General features: G+C 38.4%; 1 protein-coding gene across 1 annotated transcript in view; it reads right to left on the bottom strand.

Moving 5' to 3' along the window:
• Positions 1–6,235, bottom strand: part of NFX1 (nuclear transcription factor, X-box binding 1) — a gene marked incomplete at both ends in the record, with an annotated part of 36,039 nt that extends 29,804 nt beyond the window's left edge. The window contains 2 exons of the mRNA XM_009695875.1: positions 3,864–3,969; positions 6,158–6,235. Coding sequence (XP_009694177.1) covers positions 3,864–3,969; positions 6,158–6,235 — 184 coding nt within the window. The remainder of the gene's footprint in view (positions 1–3,863; positions 3,970–6,157) is intronic.
• Between the last annotated feature and the right edge of the window lie 5,833 nt (positions 6,236–12,068).

Raw genomic sequence — 12,068 nt, 5'->3', positions numbered from 1 at the left:
CAATTCTTACAGACCCATGTAGGATTCTAAAGGCTGGATGCCAGCTTATAAACTTAAGAATCAGTTTAAAGCAGATATAAACTCAAAATACTATGATCTAGGTCATAACTTGGAAAAGGGAGAAGACACAACTTCTTCAGAAATCTTGTCACATTAAGTTTTCTACCTGGTATATTATTTTCCTCAACACTGTCATATCCAAGCAATGTTAACATTGCTTCCATGAACCCAGCCATGGCACAATTTCTGATGATACAATAGCAATTTATACTCATCACAGATATTTTTAAGTCATAAATACGTGTAATAGTAGACTGCAGTCTTATAGCAAGTTTGTCATGAAGTTCATTATCAGGAACATTTTCTTGAAGGTTAAGCTAGATGTTTCTTTAATGCAGAACCTAACAGAGTGAAATGAATTTCAGTGTATTTAAACTAAAAATGTGAATTCACTTTGTGAAGTGCTATGCAGGCCACAGCTTACACTAGCAAAAGGCTTGCAAAGCCTTCCCCTTTCAAACAGCTGCTTGCCCATTCCTCAGCTCTGCCAAGCTGTTTATATAAATGGTTACTAACCCATTTCAATACATCTGACAAACAGTAAAGATTTATTATTAAAATTATTATTATTATTATTATTTATTTATTATCAAGATAGGCTAGCTAGTGCCACACTTAACACAAGCACCCAACTAAACTCTACACCACAGCAAGGAGATTAACACAATGACATCTACATTTAAAAAAAAGTCAGATTAAGGAAATACAATTGGGAATTGGCCAATTAAAAAAAAAAATCCATATGTAAGGTTGGGGGGAAAAAAAAAACAAAACACCAAAACCCCACAATATAAATGAATAACCAAAATAGTGCTTCAGTAGAAAATCATTTGTTCTGGTTATATAAAGGTGTAAGCTGGTTACAGGCAACAGTAGGCTGAAGAATTGCTGTGCCTCTGTAAGCTCATTTTTAAAATTTGAACACCAATTTCAGATATTCCTTACAAGTGTAAAAGAGATGTCAAATAATTTGAAAGGCATAACCACCAGGGTCACAAAATCTAAGAAAACATAGCTCTGATTCAAACTGAAAATACGTAGGTTGCTTATGTCTCATTGCATCATTTTACACAGTGCTTAGAGACAAAGGCCTCAAAAATGATGATCTAACACTGCAAAGTGGAAAACTATGACTAATTAGACCTCCTCACTTATAATACACTTCTTGCTTGACCCTGGCTGTCATCCTAATCTCTCTCAACGAGGGTGTGAGCTTTAATATCCTTTCCAAAAGCGTCTATGTGATGCTAAGAGCTCTAGACATTCTTATTACCCATATCAGGATCTGTTCTCTTTTGAATCTTATTAATTATTTGCATCAATTTCTTGCAAGGAGATGCCCTGCCTAGCAGAATGCATTTGATGCATACTGAATTTCCCACCTTCTGATTTAATTGAAGGTCTCATTTCCTACTCAGGGAAAGCAGCAGGGAGGAAATCCCCATATTTCCAATATTTTCTTGATAAAACTAATCACTCTACAAAGTATTAAAGGATCCAAATCTTTTCCCATGATTTTTAATCCAATTCTTTCTCCTCAGCCACAAGAGTCTGATGCTTACTCAGTTTCAAGGGGAAAACAGATTCTCAGGTAACTTAATCCACTGATCCATTTCAACTTGTTACTTCATATTATATTAGTCTTAATGTAACCACCTAAGCAGCCCTTGGACTAGCACAACTGGCACCACCAAAAGATTACATCACCAGTCACATCAGTCTCAGAGGTGCTCATTCCACAGGGGACAATCGTTCGCACATGCCTAGCATATAGCATAACACAATGCATACAGAAGGCAGTCAGCAGGATGTAGGCTTAAATTTAGACCACCAACAATTACTACAACAACTTACTTACAACACCTCCTGTACTCTGCACATTTCATCTACATGGCAGAGGGATCAAATACAAGCATCCTAATGCAAAGCAAGGAGAGCAATGTTCCTCTGATGTCACATACGAGGAGGAAAGGGGATTAGTTGGTTTGATCCTGGCAGCGTTACATCAATAGCTGCAGTGTAGCTATACAGTGTGTGGTTTCTAAAAACTCAGACAATACTGCAATTCAGAAGTGTCCAACATATATTGAAGAATGTCCAAAACTGGGTAACACTGATGCTGAAAGTGCTGTTTCTTTACCTCCAGGACTGGATCACCTCAGCATGGTTTGATTCACGCGGAATAAGCTGAATGATAACAATTTAAACTTGCTACAACTTAAACTGGTAGCAAAATGGGACTTTAAAAGGTCCCATTCACAGCTCTTGATGCAGATCAGACCATCAGGGACTACAAATTCATAGCTTGCAACAGGCACAATATTGCCACCACTGTTCAGAAGACCTCCCAGAAGAGAATGCCAAAGACTGAGCGTCTGCTGTAGACTGGGACAGGAAAGAAGGGGAAAAGAACAGCTGTTTCATCAAGCGTTATAGGAAAGTCTGTCAGGTAGCAAACTGCATTTGGGGAGTTCTCAAAGTAGTTAAGAAGTTTAATGATTTCTGAGTAGGTAAAAAAGTCCTTCATGGACATACCCCTCCCCTGAGATGGAGGCCAGCAGCTAGCCTACAAGAGACTCGGTGTTCTGCTGAGTCAGGGTATCAGCTACATCAAGCGTAGTCTGAAAGCTGATCTGTGTTTCAGTTTTACCCTGCAAACCACAGTGAAGAGGGTCTAGTATGAAGATGACTTAAGAAAACAGTTATAGCACTGAAATGACAGTCTGAAAAGAAATCTAATATATTTTGACTTGCGGGAAAGAATTATTAAAGAGTAAAGAAATATTATTTCATTCAACAAGATGTTGAAATAGGTTTGAAACAGAACACATTAAATCAAAAGCTCACAGTAAAGTTCTGGTTAAGTTCTGAGTTTTAGTAAACCTTGGAAAAAGTGTAAGATGGCAATCTATTTGTTGGAATGACTGAAGTTTTCGATCATGTAGCAAGAGCAGAAACAACTGCTTCTGAATATTGAAAATTTCTCAAAACAGAAATATGAACAGGCATTATGGACCAACTTCCATACATGGAAAATGAAGCTAGATACACTAGGAACATGTAATTTATTTTTCTGACTAGCAAGCATATTTATACATTGAAAAAGCTCACCTAATACTGCTAACCTTATCGATATAATACTACCACACTGCTAAAAGAAGATCTAAAGGAAAATATCCAAAATTGAAAATAGAATTGCTCCTCCTTGCCTCTCTTCATTGAATTATACTAACACTGTTAGCAAAACCAATCTGAGTTACATATACTGATTAAGATCCCCATGAGGCATTCTGGTTCAACCATCTGGTGGCCTCAACAAACAGATGAATACATATACTGCCCTCTTATCCTCAACAGTTTGTAAGCCAAAGAAAAGAAAAAGAAACAAAGGACAGAAGTAACCGGTCCTTCAGTTTAAAGAAGTACCACTGCTCTTAGGTTAAGATAGATAAACACTACTACAGAAAATGCAACACTTAAAACATCTGGTGGACCACTGGATACATGTTTAAAATTACTTCTACTCACTATTATTTCTCTACTCCAATGAAAGTGGTTGAAACCAAGTCAGGCAGCTGGTTCAGTTCCCAAAATACAACAGAGATGTGGCTACAAGTATTGTTATTGACCTCCTGTTCATTCTCTCATATGAACTCACTTTAGACATATAAACACAAATAGCCTCCACTTCTTCCAGGCTTCAGTTGAGCTATAAACCAAATACACCTCTAAGTATATCCTATAGTCAAAAAATATCCAAATACAGCCTTCAGAAATTTTCTCTATGATAAACATTTACTTACATGTTACAAAGATGTGGACAGTCCAAACACTGTCTCTTCTTTCCACAAAGTTCCCCACAGCTATGTGGTATTTCATTTCTATTCCATTCAGGATTGTGCACCTTACCTAAACCATGCCAAAGACAAAAACACATTTATTGCTTTGAGTAAAATACTGCATTTGGGAAAAATATCACACCAAAAAGAAAAAGCTGTACTTTCAATACTGGCAGTAGTCTTTGAAAAGCAAAATGACACAAGATGTTTTATGTTTTTCTCTGCTTTCAGTGCTGATACATACTTAACTTCTTTAAAAATAAGTGCCACTACAGTATCAAGCTCCAGAAGATTCTTTCCTTCTGCACTCTCAGCAGTCATTTAGGTAGCTGATGTTTTACATTTATTTAAAACTGATAAAATACAAGAAAATTAAAAGCCCTCTTTAGCTGGTCAGGCTGCACAGTAAGTAAGAAAATTAAAGGGTAAAACTCCCTTGCTGCCACAATGCAAATAAGATCTCGCCGGTAAGGTGATGGGGAATAGGGGCAGAATGAAATGACTGGGCAAATTATAAAAGTCACTTCTCTAAAAAGAAGCAGACTTTACATAAATCCAAAGAGTAAAAGCTGACATTTTGATGAATCCAGTAGGAAGTCTTCAACAAGAAGTGATAAATCCAGTATGTTAGCTTTGAGTATTCTGTATTTCAGATAAGCACTGAAACTGTATTTTAATTAATCTGACATACTGTTAGCAAATCTCATAGCTCTAAGTGCACGAGATGATCATCAAGGTTAAAGTTAATTGCCATGGTTAACAGATACGAACCTAATTTGGCTCTCTGCAAGAGAGGAATTAAATTAACAATGAAGCAACTGAGCCAATGTTACACATTTGAGTCGCAACATTTAAAAACGCCAAGAAAATGTATTTTTGGTGACATAGTTATGCAATTTCAACGCCTTTAGTACACCTCTGTATATTCTACAAGTAGCAACTTAGGAAAATACAAATAAACACCAAAGATGGCATTTATTCACCTGAGTTTCAATTAAACTAATTGAATACCCAGGAAAATCCTGAAAATTAGAAGATTCAACCATACTTAACACATAGCTAGTATTTTGCATCAAATAGAAGATAGCTTTGCATAAGCAACTGGTGATGTCCAAATGCCATATCATTAACGTAAAATTATCTATAGAAGATTAAATTCCTATGTTCCAACACGGTGCTCTGCTAATATTAACCCTGTGGACAACTTGAGGTTCCTACTGTAGAGGTCCCAAAACTATGAAGATTAGGTAGAATTTCTTTCCTATTTAACAGATGGACAACCTATCTTAAAAGTGTAATTTTCATTTGGAATCAAAACATTCATTCTAACTAACTGAACTATTATCCCTATACTCGTAAGATTTCACACACTGTCATACAAAAACTCTGTCTTACCTGCATTGCACTGTTCCTAACTGACTCACTAACACATTTAGATAAAGAGAACTTTAGATAAAACTGTTACCTAACACAGCACAAGTCTAGTTTCTTTAGGGCAGCTCACTGACTCCCAGTTCCTGTCTCAATTCCAGAATATTCTGTTTTGTAGAAAGCAAGGTGAAACTCTCCAGTGACTCTGACTTAAGGAAGGGAAAGCTACATGAAATCAACACAAATTTCAAAAGCGTAAAACCCAAACAAAATTTATTTGCATGTATGCAATTAAGTAACAATTAATTTCTCCCTTTTTGTCATATACTTATGGCTTAGTGAATGTTGTACTCACTTCATTTAGCTCTCTTATTAAACATGTATCTACATAAAAGTCTGAAAAGTCTCAACATTATTTCCTATTTAACCTGTGTGTGATGCCAATCAACATAAATGACAAATGACAAAATTACTAAATCAATTTAAAGGCTTAGTTGTATGCTTGAACTGTATATTTTAATTTTGGTGTATCTTGCCACAAAGAAAGACATAACAAATGCAGGTTATTTCAGTCCTCCTACAGAAGGAAAGCCTGTAGGATAGCAGCTCAATTCTACCATTATTCTATAAAAATCACTGTTTTTACATAGTGATATGAAAATATTTATCACTTATGATTTAATATTTCATTTTCAAAATGTTTTAAGCAACATATGTGTGATTCTCTGCGCAGCCACCTTCCAGTGTCAATGAAGTTTTAAATAAGGCTAAATTTCAGGGATGCAGGCAAGCAAGCAGCAATATCAGAATTCAATTTAAAAAAAAAAAAAAAAAAGAATCAAAATGACAAAACTGTTTTTCTTTGCAAAAGCAAACAGGAAACTCACCACAGAAACAAGTATAAGTTTTAGGAACTTGCGTAGAAGCATTCTGACAAGCTGGACATCTCCAACCACTATTACCATCTGTGGATAAAAAAATTAAAGATAAAAATGACTTGAAGTAAATAAAGGAGCTAATTTGCAAACCTAGAATAAGTGCTCTTGCCTTGTTTCTTACCACACCTCCAACCAAACTAAGTTTTTCCATTTACTCAGAAGTGGTGAGAAAGCAGGTTAATAAAAATGCATTTTATACATGTCAGGATAAACACAGCAGTAGTACCTCATTTGACCAGGCTGCTCCAACTTTATATAGAGGAAAGAACAAATTTTAAAATTCCAGGGTTTTTTTATTATCATGTACCCTGTTATAAGACATTCTACTAGAATACAGACAGTCTTCACCATATCTAAGGATGTGAGGAAAAAAAAGTCTTAGTGTGGGAAATTGCTGAGAAAAATAAGTTACCTACAGTCTTAAGCACCACCTGTATTTTCCTTTTCATTATCCTCTCATGTTACAAGTTTACCTGTCTTGTAGAAGACCAATTTAGTATTGCTTCATGTCCAGAATAAGTTAGTGCTATATAAACCAGAATAATCTACTTTAATTAATTTAAAGGTGACAATATCTAGCTATTGACTAGGACATTATTCTTCAAATTGGTATCTTATTAAATAGCAATTTTCTTGCTTATGCGTTTCAGGAGGGTGTTGGTTAGCAGTAAAAGAAGAACTTCAGTGTAAAGAAAGCAACATTCATGAAGATGTTTCCCAAACTCAGTACATATCTGGCTATGAAGAATACCAGTGTGAGAGCAATACTGAACACAAAGTGGGGCAGGGAGGAGAGAGAGATTTTTCAGATGTATGAAGATACAAAAATAAACATTTATAAACTGATTAGGTCTTACCATCTCTCTTAACCAATCAGCTCAGTGCTGGTAAATTAATAAAGCTGTGATTTTAGGACTGTTCCTTCCAATTAAGAAATCCGACCAAGATTTATGGTATTTTCACATTATGAATGCAGGACGGATTGCGAAGAGGAAATCCTGTGTGTGACAAGACAACTGCACTGCAGTGACAGGCACACCTAGGTTTGCTATCAATTGGATTGGAGACTCCTTACGTTAACCATCATAATGCTAAAGGGTAATGATGTTCACAAACTGGAAATGATCCAGATTATAGACTGCCTTGACACTCTTGAAATGCAAATCTAAAGCATGTCTATTCTTTTCAATACTTGGTGCCTATTCATAGCCCTCATTATCCTGGTTCATATCACTGTGCCACCAAGACTGCTGCAGTGCGCTGTGCAATTATGGGCTGAGCAGCTGTAGGCCACTGGCACAAGGAGTATACTCTCATAGTCATGCTCAAGACCAACCTGCATTTCCTGACCAAGATTTTTTTTTTATCTGACTGCTACAAACCGAAGCATCTCAGAAAAAAGCATCTCATAGAGAAGCGTTAAAAGCTACAGGTAAAAATTGGCAACAGGGGACTGGCTGACAAAGCTGTCAGCACCTCACGTGGCTCCTCCCAAAGCTAGCATACTAAACCCTAAGAGATTCCCTGTGGGATTACTTTGTATACTTAACCATTACACTAACAACATAATTTCTTTCATTGTTAATCCATGTTATGTTTTTCAAAAGCTGTGAAGGTAAGCCTATCATCAAAGCTTCAGGAGGCTAGCAGAAGCCCACTCCTATCAACATCTCTCCTAGAGCAGGATGCCTAGCCCCCTACAAGCAACAGTTTCTCTAGACTGAAGGTCCTTGTAAAATAGGAACCTTTTACCAAGCAAAATAGTCTTTCAAGATATATTTTGTTCTTCTTAATCACTGATTGCCTTTTGCTCCTCTAAGACATAACTACATTCATGTGGATCCACCCACAAAGAACATTCCTCCAAAGATACAAGAAGTTAGTTTTCTTCCTGGATTCAGATGCAATTACGGTAAGACAGAATAATAGTAGGATGACTCCTAACATTCACATTTGTAAGGAGCAATCATGTAACAACTCCTTATAAATCCTGATTACTGAACTAAGTGAGAATGAGGATGACTTTACAGAATTAACATTCCACTCTCACGAATCTTCTCATGAATAGGAGCAAAGTAGGCAGAATTCCAAAGACACCGAAAGGACAGTTCTCTAAGCAAAATCAACACATCTCACTCCTGTTTACCAAAGACTGTTTTAGTATTTGCTATCCTCTTCCTTCTTCCAGGATAAAATGATTCTTTACTTGAAATTATTTACCAAAACCTTTTTCCATACACTTTCATATTGCAAGCATCCCTATTTGTAGCACTTTCAGCCACAAAAATCTTTATCTGTGGTAGCATGCCCAGAACCCTAGCCCTTCCTATTGCACACCTGTTGTCATAAAGGCACAGTGAATGATCTCCCCAGCTTCCAGAATCCTAAAGGAATAAGGGGCTCAAAAGAACCTTGAGTAGGAAGAGCTGGGAATTGTACATACAGACTAGGGATCTTTACATGCAGTTTCAAACAAGCAACTTTCTTCTTTACATGCTTGCCTAGATGAGTCATAATTACATAAGAAAGGATCCAAACACATCTGCTGCAATAGAGAGGGAATGCTAAAAGGCTACGATTCCAAATGTATTTTTTTTCAACACATATACAACGCTAGGTACATGAAAAGAACTCCAAACAGAAGATTTCAGTCACTTCAACTGTAGTGGAATATACTAGAATCAACACTGGCAGTTTCATGTTACCATTTCTAAAAGGTCTTCTGCAGTTCTCCAATTAGATAATCTATATCAGAATAAATTATTGCTTTGACTTCTCAGCTAGACACAATCAAAATTTTTTGTCCCAGAAGCAAAAAAAGCGACATTGGTGTAACACGCAAGGCACTCAGAATGGCTTCAGCCCTTGAACAGCATGGCTTAAGAAAAAAAAAAAAAAAGGAAAAAAAGAAAAAAAAGGCAAGTAGATTCATATTCTGACTACTGAAACTCAGAAGCCATCTGAGGTGCCAATCCTGGATTGGTACAGACTGCTAGCTCATCTGGAAGTGCGGGGCAGTGGCAGCAGGAAGCAGAATGGAAAGAGACAGTTGTAATAACTGAGGTACCTCCAATCCTTCCAGCCAAAATGAAAATACCAGTAAAATGACCTTCCTGCCAAGAAGGGAGGAAACAGCTTATGCTTTTATTCCATCAATGTAAGGGCACAAGTCAAACACCATTGAAACATCAGCTTTTAAAAGAAGTAGAAGGAAGAGGGCAAGAGATAACAATATCCCCTTCACAAACATAAGAAAGTAAATGATCTTGTGTGCAATGCAGGTATTTTTGTCTGACTGACCTTAGCTGTGCAATATCTAAAGGTCACATTCCTCCAAGACGTAATTCAAAATGTTAGTAAAAATGCTTGCTAAGGAGAAAGTTATGTTCTTCCTCATAGGAAAGAATCTTTCCACATGATGGAAAAGGGATGCTAGCAGAGCTCCTCCCCCTCCTCCTGACCAGGACATCTCTAACACACAATGAAATTCCATCCTCTAGTTCTGAGTGCTGCTGACAGTCTACATTGTAGAAATACTGAACGCTGGCTGTCAACCAGCTGTCTACCAAGTCTAATGTAAGCAGACCAAGAACAGAGCAATGCCCTATGACTCCCCACAGATAATCAGGAGATTCTTTCACCTGGCTTGGCCAAACTCAAAGTAATTTTTCAGATGACTGTCAAGACAATAGAAGGCAAAGAAGCCTCTGAGAGAATATGCCTTCAGTAAAATACATCTGAAAGAGTCCCTGAGAAGAGAGATACTGTATGGTGCAAGAAGACTTTGTTACGGTAACCTAGGATAGTTCTTCACTTCTTTCCACTCGAGTATGTAGAGTCCCAAGCACGTTTTATCTCATTGACAGAGTAACCCAACACAGTTCACTTCACCCCCTCATCTGCACCCACCTTTGCATGACTGCCAACCTGATGGCCAGCTGTGGATCTCGGAATTCAGACAACAGTACCTGCATTACATCAGCGAGTTCACTAATGAGCAAAACAAGACATTGCCATCTATGGTAAACGTATCAGCACAAGTTTTATTATCTATCCCTGCAGTGCATTCCTTTGAGCTTCACTCCCAGGCAGGATTCTGTTGCATTGAGTCACCCTTTGATTAAGCGGTGGTGTCCCAGGACTCCCACCATGGTAATGCTATCACAATCACAGAATGGTCAGGGTTGGAAGGGACCTCTGGAGATCATCCAGTCTGACCTCCCTTGCCAAAGAAGGGTCACCTACAGCAAGTTGCACAGGAACACGTCCAGGCAGGTTTTGAGTATCTCCAGGGAAGAAGACTCTACAGCCTCTCTGGGCAGCCTCTTCCAGGGCTCTGCCACCCTCAAAATACAGAAGTTCTTCCTCATGTTCAGATGGAACTTCCTAGTTTCAGTTTGTGTCTGTTGCCCCTTAACCTGTCGCTGGGCACCACTGAAGAGTCTGGCCCCATCCTCTTGACATCCGCCCTTAAGGTATTTATAAGCATTGATGAGATCCCCTCACAGTCTTCTCTTCTGCAGGCTGAGCAGACCCCATTCCCTCAGCCCTTCCTCATAAGGGAGATGCTCCAGTCCCCTCATCATCTTCATTGTTCCCCACCGGACTCTCTTCCATACTTCCTTGTTTTTCTTGAACTAGGGAGCCCAGAACCGGACACAGCACTCCAGATGTGGTCTCATCAGGGCAGAGCAGAGGGGGAGGATAACCTCCCTTGAGCTGCTGGTCACACTCTTCCTCATGATCCCCAAGATACCATTGGCCTTCTTGGCCACGAGGGCACACTGCTGGCTCATGGACAACTTGTTGTTCACCAGCACTCCCAGGTCCTTCACCGCCAAGCTGCTCTCCAGCAGGTCAACTCCCAGCCTGTACTGGTGCATGGGGTTATTCCTCCCAAGGTGCAGGACCCTACACTTGCCCTTGTTGAACTTCATCAGGTTCCCCTCAGCCCAACTTTCAAGCCTGTCCAGGTCTTGCTGAATGGTAGCACAGCCAGCCTTCTGGTGTATCAGCCATGCTTTCATCAGCTATGCTTCCAAGAAAGCCAAAGCTTTCACTTGCTGACTGTTGTGGGAGGGATCCACACCTGCTTTTCCTTTGTAACAGACAGCCATTACTATTGATCTGGAAGACAAAACTACGTGAGAAAATATCCCATCAGGGATGTTATCTACTTCATCCAAGTATTCAGGATGAATACTGATGAATGATGAATTCTGATACAATGCTGTGATCACAAAAAAAATTGTTAGAAATTATGTACACATATTTTCAGCCTCCTACGACGTGTCATAGAAATAACAGCTGCTGTAAGGCCCCAAATGGAGGGACATTCTCACTGAAACTCTCAGTTGCTTCAAAAACATAAAAGAATGAGCACTCAAAACTGATCTTATGAACAAAATGTTCTCACTAGGCTGGAAGTGAAATGTAGCAGTGAAAAGTCTGGGTGCCGAGATGAGATAAGATTTTCTGGAATTCTTTATAACATTTGCAGAATCTAGCAGATTTAAAGTAAATCATGTCCAGAAAAAAAAAAACAAACAGGTTTTTTTCCTCTTCCAGAAAAACAGAGAATTACTGAGGTAGATTAGAGTGTCCTATTTCTCTTCTGGTAGCCAATAATTACTGCCAGGGCTCTAGTGAATTCCTCAACATTATACAAAGCCTGAAAAGTAGAATCTGCACTGAAGCAACTTACCACAAAACAAATACACTCTGCAGTACAAGTTCTAATCAAGACAGGATAGCAAGGCCTTGCAGGTTAAGAGACAAGCATCAGTGTCCTGGAGCTATGGAATCAGTTCTACCGAGGCCACCACCTTTGATTTCATAGAATCATAGAATCATTAAGGTT

Source organism: Cariama cristata, unplaced genomic scaffold (assembly GCF_000690535.1).
Source record: "Cariama cristata isolate BGI_N322 unplaced genomic scaffold, ASM69053v1 scaffold1742, whole genome shotgun sequence".
Lineage (NCBI taxonomy): Eukaryota > Metazoa > Chordata > Aves > Cariamiformes > Cariamidae > Cariama > Cariama cristata.
Note: the sequence above shows the minus strand (reverse complement) of the source record. Positions and strands in the feature narration are given on the sequence as shown.